This window comes from Scardinius erythrophthalmus, assembly GCF_964197995.2.
Source record: "Scardinius erythrophthalmus genome assembly, chromosome: 7".
NCBI lineage: Eukaryota > Metazoa > Chordata > Actinopteri > Cypriniformes > Leuciscidae > Scardinius > Scardinius erythrophthalmus.
Window position 1 is genome coordinate 24,033,488 of NC_138227.1, and position 18,015 is coordinate 24,051,502.

General features: G+C 35.9%; 1 protein-coding gene across 2 annotated transcripts in view; it reads left to right on the forward strand.

Moving 5' to 3' along the window:
- trim3a (tripartite motif containing 3a) overlaps window positions 1–18,015 on the forward strand; it is a 37,390-nt gene that overhangs the window by 11,647 nt on the left and 7,728 nt on the right. Inside the window, exons 1-9 of one of the 2 annotated variants that reach the window (XM_081371348.1) lie at window positions 7,731–7,931; window positions 8,841–9,014; window positions 11,060–11,300; window positions 12,084–12,235; window positions 12,510–12,690; window positions 12,829–13,176; window positions 14,109–14,499; window positions 14,927–15,030; window positions 16,005–16,172. In XM_081371348.1, coding sequence (XP_081227474.1) covers window positions 8,869–9,014; window positions 11,060–11,300; window positions 12,084–12,235; window positions 12,510–12,690; window positions 12,829–13,176; window positions 14,109–14,499; window positions 14,927–15,030; window positions 16,005–16,172 — 1,731 coding nt within the window. In that variant the 5' untranslated portion in view covers window positions 7,731–7,931; window positions 8,841–8,868. Of the gene's footprint in view, window positions 1–7,730; window positions 7,932–8,840; window positions 9,015–11,059; window positions 11,301–12,083; window positions 12,236–12,509; window positions 12,691–12,828; window positions 13,177–14,108; window positions 14,500–14,926; window positions 15,031–16,004; window positions 16,173–18,015 lie in introns of those variants that run through there. The other variant, XM_081371347.1, reaches the window with a different exon arrangement.

An 18,015-nucleotide genomic window follows, 5' to 3' on the forward strand; every position in this document is an offset into this window, starting at 1 on the left:
GACATTACGTTAACCAACCATTCAGAAACGTCCTGTTCGAGCCTTAATTGTCAAACTTCTTCGGGGCCGTCATTTTGTTCTGGGTCCGACTCCGGTTCAAATTGATACGGTTGTACAGATGTGTTCTCAGAGACTCCCTCTGCCATTCTTTCTCCAAAATATACCCTCAACTGTTGTCAAGGCAACACTCCATGTGTGTTGTTGTGTCAAAACGCCCCACAGAACAGAGGGGCGGGGTGAGCAAAGCTCATTATCATTTAAAGACACATGCACTTAAACGGCGTGCTGAAAACAGAGCTGTTTTTGACCAGGTAAAATGAGTGTTTTCTTACAATACTACTGAGAATTTTTTATTAAAGTATATTACAAACTTTTAATTTAGACCCTAAAGAATCATATTAGCTTGTACAAAAATGGCATTATAAGACCCCTTTAACTAATTTCTGTATCCAATATGGCCGTCACGTCACGTGACAAAACAACGAACAACTCAGACTTGAGACATGAACTAATCTTTTCTGTTTCCGGTAAAGAACCTATGAGATGTTGTGCATGCACGGTCGGTCAACACAAAATGATTGACCCATCACTATTGTGAAATCGTGGAAGAGGGTGGGATCACAAAACTAATTGTCAGGTTTATGTTCTGTTCTGTTTTGGTTTAGTTTTTGTGTTCCCAGTTCCTGTCTTCCTTAGTTGACCTAGTTTCCTAGTGTGTGACCTAGTTCTAGTTGTTTTTTACCCTAGCAAGTAGCAACCTATTGTGTCCACCTACCCCTGTTAACTCACTCATTTAGTCTCTGTATATATATATATATATATATATATATATATATATATATATATATATATATATATATATATATATATATATATATATATATATATACTCCCTGTTTAGTTTCTTGTCTGTTCTTATGTCTATTTAAGTTGGTTGTTCTGTTCCTTGCCTATCCCTAATTGGAGGAATACATAAGGAAATATGATTCTAGAGATAAAAATGTAATGTAATTATAATATCCAGATATATAAAAGGTGGTTAGATTGTAATGTGTTTTTTTTTTTATAAACTTAAACTTATTTATACTTATTTAAGTTTACTGCGTTCATTTATTTGTATAGGCTATAGCATAATATAACTATTTTGATTGGCTAAATGAGCTAGAGATTAATATTAATAATATCAAATTTATTGTGGAAATTCACACTAAACTCATAAAAAAAAACTTTTTTGTTCAGACTGGATTTGTGAGGGTGTGAATATACACACTATATTCAGAGTTTTCAGAGTATCTGATCCAGACTGTTCATGGTGATTTTGGCTGCGGGGGGTCATTAAGCTATTAACACAGTGTTAGAAGGATTAGACAAGAGTATCGCATTATATGGCTTATTGACACAAGTTTATATTACACATGCTAAGCAACATTATTAACTTAAACAGTTTCTTAATAGTACATGCACTTAAAGTTACACTGTGTAACTTTTGTATTGTTAAAAAATTAAATAATGTGTCAATTTATCATCAATCCTTTTCCCATTGGCTTGGCTTTTTGGAGAACTGAGGGATTTGAAATGTTGTAAAAGTGATACATAGATGCCGGTTTTTACTACTCAACAGGTGAGTAAGGTATTTTAGTGAACAGATAAATTGCCATATGTATCTCTCTTACAGTTCATTGTAAAGCATTATCTATAGGGGCTTTCGCACCGGATAGTTCTAGGAACTAACCACCGGAGTGGTTCCCCGATAACTGTTATACATAGAAAGTAGATCGTATAGGCCTATATGAAAAGTTATTAGCTTATGCCGTGTGGTTGATGTCCAGTGTTGCTAGCTGAGCAGAAATAAACAATCATGTTTAGCTTGGTCCCCTCAAAGTTGCTAAATTAGTTCCTCCAAAAGAGTTCCTAGAACTAAAATTATTCCTAGTTCCTGCGGTATGAACACGCCGACATCCGGGCGCTTCTGCCAATAGTTCTAGGAATTATGAAAAGGTTTCCTCTGGTGCAAAAGCCCCTTATTGTGAAGGGTCATTTCATTTTGGTTGTTGTAGCGCTGTGCTGGACCTGGAATTTAGTTTCAAGGAAGTACCATGTAGGGGTATCTCTACAGTAACGTCTTCAGCTAGTCAGCTTGAGATCCTCTCCATCTAAACTTTTTATATCTCTTAAGCCTAGTTATAAACTCTTAAAGGGTTAGTTCACCCAAAAATGAAAATTCTGTCAGTAATTACTCACCCTCATGTTGTTCCAACCCCGTAAGACCTTCGTTCATCTTCAGAACACAAATTAATATATTTTTGATTAAATCTGAGAGCTGGATCACTCCTCCATAGGCTTCTAAGGCATTATAACTTGCTGGCCCAGAAAATGTATTAAAGGCATCGTTAATATAGTCCAAGTGACTCCAGTGGCTCAATCTTAAGTTTATAAAGCGACGAGAATACTTTTTGTGCGCAAAAAAAAACAAAAATAACGACTTTATTCCACTATTCATTTCCTTCTCTCTAGGCCTCGAGTTTTTTCACGTAGTAATTCTTCTGGGTTGTACGTCATATGCATCACACACATGACCAGCGTCGGCCAATAGTGAGCCTACGTGTGACGTACAACACAGATGCGCTGCGCAGTTATACTACGTGAATTCACTCGAGGCCCAGAGAGAAGGAAATGAATAGTGGAATAAAGTCGTTATTTGTGTGTTTTTTTGCGCACAAAAAGTATAATCGTCGCTTTATAAACTTAAGATTGAGCCACTGGAGTCACTTGGACTATATTAACGATGCCTTTAATACATTTTCTGGGCCAGCAAGTTATAATGCCTTAGAAGCCTATGGAGGAGTGATCCAGCTCTCAGATTTAATCAAAAGTATCTTAATTTGTGTTCCGAAGATGAACGAAGGTCTTACGGGGTTGGAACAACATGAGGGTGAGTAATTACTGACAGAATTTTCATTTTTGGGTGAACTAACCCTTTAATGACCAGTACGATAACCATATTCATCTGCACAGTCACGCACAGCCGAAGCACAACCAAAACAATGTTCTTCCGCAAAATGCATGCAGTTTTGTTTTAACTGCTAGAGGGCCAAAAGTTACATATTGTACCTTTAATATTGCATTTTGCACAATCAGTGGTTTGGACTTCTGACGAAGTGTGACTGACTTTGGTCTGCTCTTATCTCCAGTAAATGCTAGTTCAGACAAATGTTGTCATCATCTACCCATCCTCATGGTGAGACTGGGACTAACTTTCACAAGGCTAATATCTCAGTGACTATAAGGTACAAAAAGTAACATGTTTACAGTTCAATAATGGCACTTTTTCTCAAGTCTGCCCACAGGAAATGGACTGTAATGACAGACACAGACTCTGAAATGCTGCAGCTAAAGGCTTTTAAAATTTCTACTGGGCTTTAGAGTAAGCATAATAATCTCGAGAGCATGAAGAGAGAGGGAGAGACAGCGAGAAGCGGTCAAAGAAGGAGGGAAGGGCAGCTGTGATGTCAGCGTTCAGCTGCTCTCATTCAGGGCTTATGATGAAGGGGGTGGGGCGGGACAGTGAGGGGGGCTGCGCTGGGGTTTCTTGGTTACTGGGCTTGGCTAGAGCGTGCAGAAAACCAAACAATGCGGTCTGCTTGAGAAAATCCACAGCTCTGTCTGGTGTGTTTTTCATGACCATGGATAATCTTTCTAGTGTTTTGTGTGTGTATACATGGGAATTAACGTCCATGTGCAGTAGCTAAACAGTGGGGCGAATTTACTAAACAGTTAAACATGGTATTTCAGCTAGTTTTGTGCATCATATTTGCTATCATTAAATTATATTATATACAGTATTTGCAAACTGTCCATCATAGGGCTGGGGGAAAAAAAGAAGCAATTTCTCGATTTTAATCAATAAAACAGCTTGCAAAAAATATGTCAAAGCCATTCAGTGATGATAGCTTCTAGAAAAATTAACTATAGAGAGGGGCATTTTGCTAGTAGATATATACTATATTACATATTCATTATATTTTTACTCCACCTGTTCTCCAATATTTCATCTATTATTTAATAAATCCATCATGAAAACAAGTTTATGTTTATGACAGCCATATTATTTATTATACATTATATTATAACTTTATAATCTTTAAAAGCTGCCTTATGTGTAATTTAAATGTTTGTACACAAATTATTTGTAAATGTATCCCCTAATATTATAGTATGTACCAACTGACAGGGTTCCCTCTATTATTTACAGCTTTTGAGATTTAAGAGATATGTTTTTTCTTCAGAAAAATGGACATGTACTGTACCTGATATACATCCAAATGAATCAATATCGAATCGATTTGAATCGTTACCGGAATTGAAACGAATTGCAAGCCTGTGAATCGAAATCGAATCGAATTGTGAAATTGGTCTGTTTCTCTGACCATAAATCTGCTGTTTTGCTGTTTTCTTGGATTTTACCTGTTGTTATAGAGTCTCTCCCTGACTATTAGTTCTGACAATCAATCCAGAGGAATATTTTTGGTTTCACTTCTTTTGTCACTTATTCTGTCTTAATTGTTGTTATTTCTAGTATAAACATGCCTACTTTCTATAGAAAATTAGTAAAATCATTATAGATGGAGCCTTAATCACAAAACCTTTTATTGAAAAGCAAAGGCATTTCTAGTGTTTCATAAGCGCTAAGTTTTTCCAAAGCAACTTACAGTCAAGGTATTCGTTTATAAGTTCATGCATCATAGGAATTGAACCCAGCACCATGCTTTACCAGAGCATATATAACTGTCCCCATATTGTGGAACTCTTTTTGTTGTTGTGTTATAGAATACTGTTATGGATATATGAATATAATAATAATAATAATAATCATATTTTGACTTTACCTGCACTCAGTGAGTCACTTACAAACTGCATGCGCAAGAAAGAGCTGTCTTAAAATGTATTTTGATGTGAGGAACCGCTGCAAACAATTCAGTGCATGAGTGAACTGTCCGAATGAATCAAATCAAATAAATCACAAACTATTTCAGACCTTTTACACCCCTATTGAAAAGTGACATTTGTGTATTGATCATTTTCTATTGATCATAACAGAATTAGAGGCTGTTTGCACAGAACGTGATTTTGCTGTGTTAAAGGGTCGTAAAAAAAAAAGTCACACTTAGCTTCCTCCCGGTCAAAAACGGGCGACATAGGAAATGAATGGGAAATACGAAAAAATAGGAAAACTCAGAGAAACTTTTGTGGTACAAGCTACAGATCAGCCACTGTGCAGAAAAAAAGTGTACAGCAATGAAGGGGTGACACTCTAAAACATCAAGAGTGCAAATAAGACACCCTCCCCCCCCCCACACACACCCACACACACAAACACACACAAAGAGAGAAATGAACTGGTAAGACTGAAACAGCAAATTTTGCCCCAAACTATATAAAAGTTATATAATCATAATAACTCCAAAACTATAGCAAGGAGAGTCAAAAGGTAGGTATCGTTTGAAAGAACTCTTTTTAAATTTTTTGAAAATATAAATTACATTACATTTGGACATTGTCCTGCCAAGAAACTGCGGATTAAAAAACAATATATATATATTATTTTTATTATGATTTTGCATATCTTTCTTATTTGCATTGGAATAACTCAGGAAGGAAATAAGGTAGGAGGAAAATTCTTTTTTAGTGAAGTCCCCCTACATGTTAGCTGCATCTGGATAAAAAAAATAATAATTTTTGGATAAAGGAATCAAAAGTTACAGCATTTGGAAAAGATATAGCCTTTTTGTACAGTCTTTGACACCCCCACATGGGCAATTTTTTCTCCATGAAGAATTTCTTGTCATAAAAGCAAGAAATTATGTTTATTTTGGGCTCATTTTAATTGTAATAATATGCTGTAAAAAATGAAGTGCCATTTTCAATTATCTGAGAATGTTTCATGAGCTGTATGACAAGTAATAAAAACTCAGTGAGTGTTTTAGCGAAATTTTCTGACGTCATGGGATCACAACACTAAGAGATAGTAAATCTTTTCCTGGATTTTTTTTGTGCGTTCCCGAGATTAGACCTTCCTTAACATAATGCCGAAAACCCGAAGTCTCTAGGTGGTCTGGTTGAGGAGTAGATAGAAGTGCAAGATTGGTGCGCACAGACAGAACAGAAATCATGAGTTAACAATCGCAATTTTGTCCGGTGGAAAATTGCGCTAAAAAGCTATAGGCCACCTAAAGGCGGTTATAGGACATGACAGATATTTATACATTTTGAAGCCACTAGATGGCGCTCTTCTCACTTGAAAACATTTTTTTTAGGCCTGCACTCTATTTTGATGTGTAATGTTGCATTTATTGAAAAATAAAATAAAATAAATAAAATAAAAATATATACTGTGCAATGCATAAGTGAATACACCCATGCTAAAGTTGACTAAAAAGGGGAATAAAAAATCATATTTTGGAAATTGAACTTAATGCCTTAATTTAAAAAAAATAGGAAAAATCCAACCTTTAAGGACACCAATTTTCTTTGTGAATGAATAATGTATCGTAAATAAATAAATGTTCTTCCTTAAAATACATGGTGCATAAGTGAGTACACCCCTATGTTAAATTCCCATAGAGGCAGGCAGATTTTTATTTTTAAGTATTTTTTTTATTTATTTTTTTAGGATACTATGCATCCTGATAAAGTTCCCTTGGCCTTTGGAATTAAAATAGCCCCACATCATCACATAGCCTTCACCATACCTAGAGATTGGCATGGAGTACTTTCCATAAGATCATCTCTCAATGCAAATCAAACTAGCTTTTAGGCTAACTGAAACAAAATCATGCCAATCTCTAGGTATGGTGAAGGCTATGTGATGATGTGCGGCTATTTTAATTCCAAAGGCCAAGGGAACTTTATCAGGATGCATAGTATCCTAAAAAATAATAATAAAAAAAATACTTAAAAATAAAAATCTGCCTGCTCTATGGGAATTTAACATAGGGGTGTACTCACTTATGCACCATGTATTTTAAGGAAGAACATTTATTTATTTACGATACATTATTCATTCACAAAGAAAATTGGTGTCCTTAAAGGTTGGATTTTTCCTTATTTTTTAAATTAAGGCATTAAGTTCAATTTCCAAAATATGATTTTTTATTCCTCTTTTTAGTCAACTTTAGCATGGGTGTATTCACTTATGCATTGCACTGTATATTAATTCTAATGGAAAAAATAGCTCATAAAAATTATATAATTAATGCAAAGTATCATAAAAAAATCTAAATAATAATCAGAAAACATTATAGAACAAAAATATATTTGATTGGTTATCCTGGGAAAAAGTAAAGTAAAATTTTAAGGCTTCGTCCGTTTTCGGGCGGGAGGAAGCTAAGTGTAACCCATTTACGAAGAAGCCCAGAGGGTTAATGTGTCGGTTGGATCATTTTTGGACCGTGTATAATTTTATTTTGTGAATTTGGTGCTAAAACAACAAACAGAAGTTTTCAGCTAAAAACAATGAGGGCGTCATTTATTGTTAACCAAAATTCACCAGGGTTTTATCTCTGTTGTAGGCCTAATATTTTGGAAATCTTTCTCGTCTTTATATTTATCTGAGTGGCTAGCAATGACTAGTTGATCTTTCTCGCTCTCTCTCTGTGTGTGAACGGAGGAAGGAACTGGGAGGATTTTTGGGAAGTGCCTTTTAGAGACTTCCTTTTTGTCCTTCCTCCTGCGATGAGACAGAAATGAAAGGTGCGGTGCTCAGATAGATATTTCAAATGTGTGCTATTTTTTTTATTAAAGTCTGAAAAAACACTTTAGGGAGCATAAAGAGAACAGAATATTGCCGCAGCTCCGGGGCACCACAGTCTGCTGCTTTTCCACATGCTGGAAATGAAAGATTACAAGAAGCACAGAACGTCTTGACGTTACAGGTTAGTCATGATGGAATTGGGAGGTTTCTAATCCCAGGATGTGAGGGATGAGTCTGCAGTTTTCCTGTCTTCTCACAGCTGCTGGTGTGTTCATTCATCACACTGCGCTAATGTTAGCTACAGAGTACAGACCCTATTTGATTTGACATGAGTAAAAACGAGGCTTTCTAATCCTAAAACCAACAACAGGGAACCAGACATGGGTCAGAGGAGGAAAATCACGACAGACCAGGAAGCACATGGATGCTGAAACAACAACACAATACCATTTGCTTACAAAAACACACAGACAGACAGACATAAGACTCTCAATAACAGAAAGGCTGTTATGTTTTGGGTATCATGGGATTTCACATTTGTTTGTGAATGATAAACTGCTGCTCTGTTGTTCACATTCATTTATTCTGAACAATAACATGTTGTAGTTGATGGAGAGAACAGGGTTAATCTGTTTTCTATCTGAGCAGACAGATGTTCACAGGGATGTGTGTCATGGATATAGCTGATGGCCAAAGCTCCTTCTTTCAGACACGTCAAGCTGTTCATTCCTATGGACACTTTTATTTCCTAGGGGTTGGTTTTTATTAAAACTAACACATTTTCATACCACCATACAAAAGGTTGGGGTTGGTAAGATTTTTTTTTATGTGTTTTTTTTTTTTTAAATAAGTCTCTTATGCTCACCAAGGCTGCTTATTTTTGAGTAAAAACAGTAATATTGTGAAAAATTATTACAATTTACAATAACTGTTTTCTATTTTTTCTGTTTATTCCTGTGATGGCAAAGTTGAATTCTTATATGCAGAATTTTCGTTGGTCTTTGCATAAACATGGGATTGTAGAGATGAAATATATCAGCATATCTACAGCTGTATTCAAAGATTAACGTTCTCTTTCTCTCTCTTATAGTCTGAGAGGCCTCTGTCTCTTCATTTGAATGCCTCTCACGATGGCTAAGCGGGAAAGCGGCAGCACCAGCCCGGTGGTGCGTCAAATAGACAAGCAGTTCCTGGTGTGCAGCATCTGTCTGGAGCACTACCACAACCCCAAAGTCCTGCCCTGCCTGCACACCTTCTGCGAGAGGTAAACTGACACATCACAATAAAAGTGTCTCGTGCATGAATGATCGAATAGCCTGAAAGCGACTTTCAGAAAATGCTAAAGACGGTCTGTGTTCACTTGTGTGGAAGAAATTCGCTCAATACTGCCAAAAACACAAGAGGTCTGTTGGTTTGGGGGTGTGTCTGTAAAATCACAGCAATCTAGTTGTCTTCAAGATGATCCAGTGTTGGGTAAAAAAAACACACACTAAATTAACTACATTTTTAGTATGACAAATAAATTCTCCAGCAAATTACGGTGAACATCTTCATTTCTTGTTGTTGTAATATTGTATTATAGCCGAGCAAACTGAGGTAATAATGAAACATGCTTGCTGTCCACTCTCTCTATTATGAAACGTTTGGGAATTTTATTCATTTTAGGGAATCGGATCATTTGGATAGTTCTGTTGAATGAGGCTCACATCCATATGCTGTTTTTAAGTTCTGTAGCTATATTTAAAATTATACAAGAATTTTTCTTAAATACATTAAAAAATAAAATTTCCCAATTGCTGGAGGATACATACAATGTTAATTTAATACACTTTTTAATTCTGCCACAGCCTAGCCACACTGAACATTTTATAAAATAATATCATATTTATTACATTTGAATAAAATGTGATTACATTAAAAACAAACTTGATTTCTGAATTGCCAGATCAATTTAATACACAATAAAAAAATAAAAAAAACTACCACAGTGTAGCCACACTGAAACAATATTTACAATAATTTTACTAAAAGATATTGTATATCCAATTAAAGCTGCAGTCTGTATCTTTTTTGTGTTCAATATTTACAAAATGTATATAATAAACGAATACATTATGAATCCATTTTCCAAACTGTGTTTTTGTCTTATCCTGAATCACTATGGTACACCTATAATTAGTGTTTATATTCAGACTATTTTAGACTGGCTCGGGTCGTACTACTGCGGAGTATCACAGTACCCGCTTGACTAGATGTAAACAGAAAGAAGTAGCTCCGGCTACAATGTTCTTCCGCAAGACGCATGCAGTTCTGTTTATTAACCGTTAGAGCGCCAAAAGTTACGGACTGCAGCTTTAAATAATACTACAAACTTATAAATTATTATTTCTGGATTGTCCAAGTACACATATAAATGTCATAATATATATTTTTTAAATCCCACAACAGTCAATAGCCCACAATAGCCACATTGAGAATTTTACAAAATAATATTTATTAAATTTAAAAGTACTACTAAAATATTAACAAACTTTATTTCTGAATTGCCACAGTACACATTCAACGTCAATTTAATGCACTTTTGTTAATCCTGCCACAGTCTATAGCAACTTTAAAAACATGCAAACTGCATTTAAAATTAAGTTTATTATTGAATTTAATATCGTAAATTATTTAACAATCTAATTTAGGCTAAATTTAAATGGTTGTGACAGACGTCACTGCCTTCACGCCACAGTGATTGGCTGCCGCCCATTGTTTTTCACCACTCATTGCATAAAGCTTAAGATTTCCCAAGATTTCAACACTCTCGCCACTCTGTTGTAAACCGCACTCTTTTATGTGCAGGTCTACCGCTCACCTCCTATAGAGAATGAATTGAAATGCCCCACTCAGATCCACTGTGCCAGTGAACATGTACAGTTTGACTTAACGCTTTTCCTGGGCTTCCAGAATTGTAAGAAAGCAATGACCCAGATGCTGGATTTTGGTTTAGAATGGCTGTCGTATGACATCATGTTTAGAAACCGCCCTGTAAAGCAAAGACAGAGATGACCATATTCCCTCTGCCGTCACTGACCTGGAATGTGAGCCTCAGATTTTATAAACAGATCATATGTCCTCACATGACTGTTAACTACTTTTATTTTCTATCATTTTGTCAAATTATTTACTACTGAGATTTAAAAAATACAGACCACTATTTACAGGTTACCACGTCTTGGGTTACATCTTCTTTTACAATCCACTTGATGTGGAGGGAAATCTTCACAGCTTGCTTTTATGTCTTGCACTATGTTTTCATCATAGATGCCTCCAGAACTACATCCCCCCTCAGTCCTTGACCCTGTCCTGCCCAGTGTGCAGACAGACCTCCATCCTGCCAGAAAAGGGTGTTGCAGCACTGCAGAACAATTTCTTCATAACTAATCTGATGGAGGTGTTGCAGAGGGAGCAGGACTGCACCCGTCCCGAGGCCTCCAGTGGGCTGGACTCAGCCGGTGCTGCTACATATGCCCCACCCCTGTCCTGCCCCAACCACGAGGGCAAGGTAAGCACCCACACATACTGACAGGCCAGTACAGATGGGAGTAGTGCAGTGGCCTCCTACTATGAACTAAATGTACATACTTCGCTGCTGATTTGGGACATTTGCAGCCTTTAAGTTGTAATTATCATAATTAGTAGTTATGTCCTTATGAATACATCAACTTAATTGTTATTTACCAGAAGTGCTATCTTAATATTATTTATATACTGTTATAATTTGAATTTGAAAATCTAAATTTAAAATTATATATACATATATAATTGTATTATTATTTCATATTTATTTTACCAAATTAAATTATTATATTTAATTATTAATTTTAAATTATATATATATATATATATATAATTGTATTATTATTTCATATTCATTTTACCAAATTAAATGATTATATTTAATTATTAATCATTTAATTATTATACCAACAATATATACATTTTATTTAAGTTGTTTTTAATCTATGTACTATTTTCAAATTTTCAGTTTTCTTTTTAATTTTAGTTTCAATTTAATAATTTTGTTATGTGCTTTTGTCATTTTTATTGTTTTGAATATATATTTCTATTTAAGTGTAATTACGTTTTATTTTAGTTTTAGTCATTTTAGTACTTCATCTTAAACCTATTTATTTCAAATTCAAATTTGCAAAGTTTTCTAAATGTAAGTTTTCTAATCTGATATTTATATTTTATTTTACTTCAGCTAATATTTATATATATTTTTTATTTCAGTCGTTTCCCATCAGTGTTCAGCATTTCAATGAGTTTTTGCCGCCCTCTGCAGGTCATGGAGTTTTACTGCGAGTCTTGTGAAACGGCCATGTGTATGGAGTGCACAGAGGGAGAGCACAGAGAACATGTGACCGTTCCACTGCGGGATGTTCTGGAGCAGCACAAAGGCGCGCTGAAGAACCAGCTGGATGCAATCCGCAACAGGTTCACGCAGCCAGAAATAATATTAAGCTCCCTGTTAATCTGAGCCAGCAGCTCATTTTAACCCCTTCTTTATACACTGAATCATTCTTTAGGTTTAAAGCTCAGTTATTTAAATGGGAATAAATGAAATAATAAAATACTGCAATCTTGTTTTCCCTTCTTTTTAAACCTTCTTGTTGTATGTGGTATCTGCTGTGTTTGCAACTACTGGAGTCACACTATGACATCCTTATGGAAAGTTTGGCTGAACATTGTCCTCATTCTGCATCTGCAGGCTTCCTCAGCTGACTGTAGCTATAGAGCTGGTAAATGAGATCTCCAGGCAGCTCACAGACAGGAAGAATGAGGCAGTGAGCGAGATCAGCAACACATTCGAGGAACTAGAGAAAGCACTTACCCAGCGCAAGACTGCCCTCATCACTGACCTGGAGAACATCTGCAGCACCAAGCAGAAGGTGAAAAGCTTACTCCTCAAAAGCATAGTTCACCCAATATTTTAAATTCTTCCATTATTTACTCACCCTCACATAATTTCAAACCCATATGCTATTATGTGGATGCGTAATTTGTAATTATATCGACTGTTGTTGCAGGTGCTGCAGACCCAACTCACTGCATTACTGCAAGGGAAGGAGAACATCCAGAGCAGTTGCAGCTTCACAGAGCAGGCACTGAACCACGGCAGCCCCACTGAGGTGCTCCTGGTGCAGAAGCAGATGGGAGAGCGGATGGGCGTTCTCGCCCGCCATGCTTTCCCTGAGCAGCCCCATGAGAACGGACACCTGGACTGTCAGGTGGAGACAGAGGGGCTGCGTCGCTCCATACAGAACCTGGGAGTCCTGCTCACCACCAGCGCTGTGGGCCACACCAGCGTGGCTACTGGAGAGGGTCTCAGACATGCTGTTGTTGGGCAAAACACCACTGTTACAGTGACCACAAAGGTTAGTAGTGTCAATCTTCTGTTTGAGTTCTAGCATTCTGTAACATAACCTTTTTTTGTGTCCAATATAATTTACACTGCTCCATTGTTCAAAAACAGCCTCTTTGCAAAGTCTGTATTACATTGTGATAGATTCATAAATCAGTCAGTCAGTGTTGTAATATATTTCAAGATGCTTATGTAATTAGTCTTAATTTGAATTGCAGTGATAAAAGTTCTGTCTGATACATAAATAATCAATAATAAATTAAACAATAATACAGTTTAATAAAAAACAATAATTAAAATGAATGATATAAATAAATATAAACAATAACATTACAAGAAATTAAAATATAAAGTAAAAAATTAAGTAATCATTAAAGTAATGACTTTTTTTATTTCATTTGAATGTTTATTTATTGTAAATATATATATATCATTTATTTTAAATGTATTAAATAATTATTTATTATTGACAAATTGTTTATTATTTAAATATTATAAAAAATAATATCTTTATGAAAATTAATCATAATATCTCATATCTAAATATAATATTTGAAATAATAATTTAACAATGAATTAAAATTAGATTATGTAAAATACTTTATATATAAATGATAATTTTTTTTTATACTTTTTAAATGTATTTATTTTTATCATTTACTTTATCAAAAGAATGATGTATATATTATTAAAATATTATTAATGTCTAATCTCTAATAGGTGCCAAAATTAAATCAGTTCAGTTCTAATTTATTTGTATAACGCTTTTCACAATACATATTGATTCAAAGCAGTTTTACAGAAAATGCATGTTGTTGTAGGTTTGATCTAATAAAATGAGCAAAGCACAAACCACATGTTGCTTCAGAGGGTCTGTCCTAATAAATGCTGTAGGTCGATTTATGTTTGTACTTGGTAGCATAAGTCTTCAACTGCCTTCCCTAGGACAAAGACGGTGAGCTAGTAAAGACTGGAAATGCTGCACTGAGGGCTCAGATCTGCGGTCCAGATGCAACCGTCACCCAAACAGACATAACAGACAACAAGAACGGCACCTACGAGATCGGCTATACACTCCGCTCAGAGGGCGAGTTCTCCTTCTCCGTCCTGCTCTACGGGCAGCCTGTGAGGGGCAGCCCCTTTCGCCTGCGAGCCATTAAACCCTGCGACGCCCCGCAGTCGCCCGACGATGTGAAGAGGCGGGTGAAGTCTCCCGGAGCAGGTGGAGGGGCTGGAGGACATGTGCGCCAGAAGGCGGTGCGTAGACCCTCAAGTATGTACAGTACAACGAAGAAGAAGGAGAATCCCATAGAGGATGAACTCATCTTTAGAGTGGGTGAGTTAAGAGTAGGGTGTTTTATTTTACACCTTTACATCAGATTGTATCATGAAATCCAATAATACATATTTAAGATACATTTCAGATTGTAAATATACTTTAAAAGTACAGTTTGTAATATATTTTGGTATGTGAAGGTTTAAACTAAATATATTTGCAATTTATGATTTTTTTTTATTTTGTACTAAATGAGATTCCAGCCATGGAAATGTATATAATCTTAAAAGTCATGGAATTTTCAGTGTCACAGGAATTGCTTAGCAAATTGGTATGAACTTACTTGCACTGTAAATCTACTGAGCCGCTAAAGGGACATGGTAAAAGAAAAAGTGAATCTGTAAAGATGAAAAGGTCATTTCTGCATTGTGCTTTATTGTTGGCCTGCGTCAGAATGTGTCAGCCCAGCTCTTATTTGATGTGACAGGGACGCGGGGGCGAGAGCGGGGGGAGTTCTCCAACCTGCAGGGCATCTCTACCACCAGCAACGGACGAATCGTAGTAGCCGACAGCAACAACCAGTGCATACAGGTAACACTAAGCAGCCTGTCGGCCACCTTTAAAGGAGTAAATGAGTTTTCAAATAAAAATTTCCTGATAATTTACTCACCCCCATGTCATCCAAGATGTCCATGTCTTTCTTTCTTCAGTCGAAAAGAAATGTAGGTTTTTGAGGAAAACATTCATGGATTTTTCTCCATATAATGGACTTCAATGGCAACCAGTGGTTTGAAGGTTCAAATGTCAGTCTCAATGCAGCTTCAAAGGCTCGACACGATCCCAGTCGAGAAATAAGGGTCTTATCTAGCAAAACGATCAGTCATTCTCTAAAAAAAATAAAAATTATATACTTTTTAACCAAAAATGCCCGTCTTGTACTATCTCTGAGATGCGCCACGCATTACGTTATCAAGTTGGAAAGGTCACGCGTGACGTAGTCGGAAGTACCGACCCAGTGTTTACAAGTTTGGAGTAGGAGGACCGTTCAAAGTTATTGTTTGTTGAATGACACATATTTATATGTATTTTTGTCAGTTTAGTGTTTAAAATGGTCCTCACATGTGCATATCCTGGATGTTTAACGATGTCACACATGACCGAACGTAATGACGTAATGCGTGGCGCATCTCAGAGATGGTACAAGACGGGTAAACTTTTTTTTTTTTTTTGAAAATGACCAATAGTTTCGCTAGATAAGACCCTTATTTCTCGGCTGGGATCGTGTAGAGACTTTGAAGCTGCATTGAAACTGACATTTGGACCTTCAAACCGTTGGTTGGCATTGAAGTCCATTATGGAGAAAAATCCTGGAATGGTTTCCTCAAAAACCTTACTTTCTTTTTGACTGAAGAAAGAAAGACATGGACATCTTGGATGACATGGGGGTGAGTAAATTAGCAGGAAATTTTTATTTGAAAGTGAACTAATCCTTTAACAAGTAAATATATGAATATATGTAGACTGTGTAGCCAAAATCAGTTTTGGTGTATTCTGTAATCTTATAGGTGTTCTCCAATGAGGGTCAATTCAAATTGAAGTTTGGGGTCAGAGGTCGCTCCCCTGGCCAGCTCCAGCGCCCCACTGGTGTTGCAGTTGACATGAATGGCGACATTATTGTGGCCGACTATGACAACAGATGGCTCAACATCTTCTCCCCAGACGGCAAGTTTAAGGTAAGTTGCATTTCATTAATATTTTTTTTAAACTATAAAATAAAACATAATTCTAGAAATCATAGAAAATAATTTTTTGGAGATAAAAAATTTCATATAATTTAACAATAAAATATAAACTGTGATTTCATTCATCATAGTTTTTGAACATTAAAAACTAACAATAAAAAAAACTCCATGTATTTTACACACATGACATGACCTCCTCATTAAAGGGGTCCTATTATGCTTTTCCACTTTTTAAACTTTAGTTAGTGTGTTGTTGCTGAATGTATGTTCATGTTGCTGTTCGAGAAAAAAGATCTGCAAGGTTACAAAGCTCAAAGTCCACTCCAAAGTGAGATATTTTATTTAACAACATCCACTTTCCAAGATCTACAACAAACGACTCGTTTGGACTACAATGTGATTTTTCCTGGATCTTATGAAGTCACAATGGTACTCATTTAAGTAATACGCAAAAAGGGGACGAGGCCTGGTTGAGCTGCATTAGAGAAGACAGTGTTGTCGCTATGTCAAAGAGAAGCAGTTTGTCCGCTCTGTGTCCAAAACTCATTTGTTTGACATTCTTAAGGCTGACGAATTTAGAGCAGTTAACTTATTTTAAACACTGTTCCTGAATATTATAACCCCAACGTTTATCTGTGCGCTACACATTTTATGGAGAACAGCTTGATTTCTGTTGCTTGTCAAGTCAAGTCACATTTATTTATATAGCGCTTTTTACAGTACAGATTGTTTCAAAGCAGTTTTACAGAGATATATGCAAACAGGAAATTAATGCAAAAAAGTTTGTTTCCAGAAGAAAATAGCATCACAGTCCAGCTTAAGTAAGTTCAGTGATGTTTAATTTTTGTTTTAAAAAAAGTTATTAATTTATTCCATTTATATATATATATATATATATATATATATATATATATATATATATATATATATATATATATATATATATATATATATATATATATATAGCTGCTCTGGAGTAAACCGTGATGTCATCGTCCAGCTCAGTTCAGTTCTTGTATAATAGTGTCAATGCAGGCAGATCAATATTATTGTTGAATATTAAATTAAATGTTAAATCGAATGTCCCCAACTAAGCAATTCAAGCCAATGGCAACAAAGGTGGAAACACGCGACAGTGGCAAGGAACCAAAACTCCATCAGGTGGCAGAATGGAGAAAAAATCCTTGGGAGAAACCAAGCTCAGTCTGGAGCCAGTTCTCCTCTGGCCAATGTGTGAACAGTGTATGATTAAGATTCAGGCAGCATTACAGGTCAGAAGTCAGATTGGTTTGGAACAATCAGAATATTATCCAGTTCCATCTGGTTGAAGATCGGAGTCACGCCGGTGTGGAGACGGGTTTGTTGAGGATTAGTGCCGATGGCTGTCGCGTCGATGAGGCCTTCACAGAGTCACAGAGTCTAGTTGACACAATCTCTGCTGACACTTCAAGGATGCGTTTTGTAAGCGCTTGCTTTTGTAAGACGGTTCACTGCTCCTTAGGAAAATTAGCCATGGTTTTGTGATCAATTACTGTCTGTATTACTTTAGTTGGTGGTAGGGCTGAACGATATGGACAAAATTTCATATCTCGATTTTCATGCCAGATATCTCGATATCGATACAATACGATATGACTACGTAAGTACTAAAAAAACAATACATTTAGAGTTTGTAAAATACACACTGATGTCTATGGAAGAGGTAATAATAATCCTTTCCATTATAATTCGACACGTTTTATTCATATCAGATACACATTGTGTAAGTAACTTCAATGTTTACTCTATTCTATTCCCAGTTCACCAGCCACTTACTTTTCAGTATTTCGGGAGA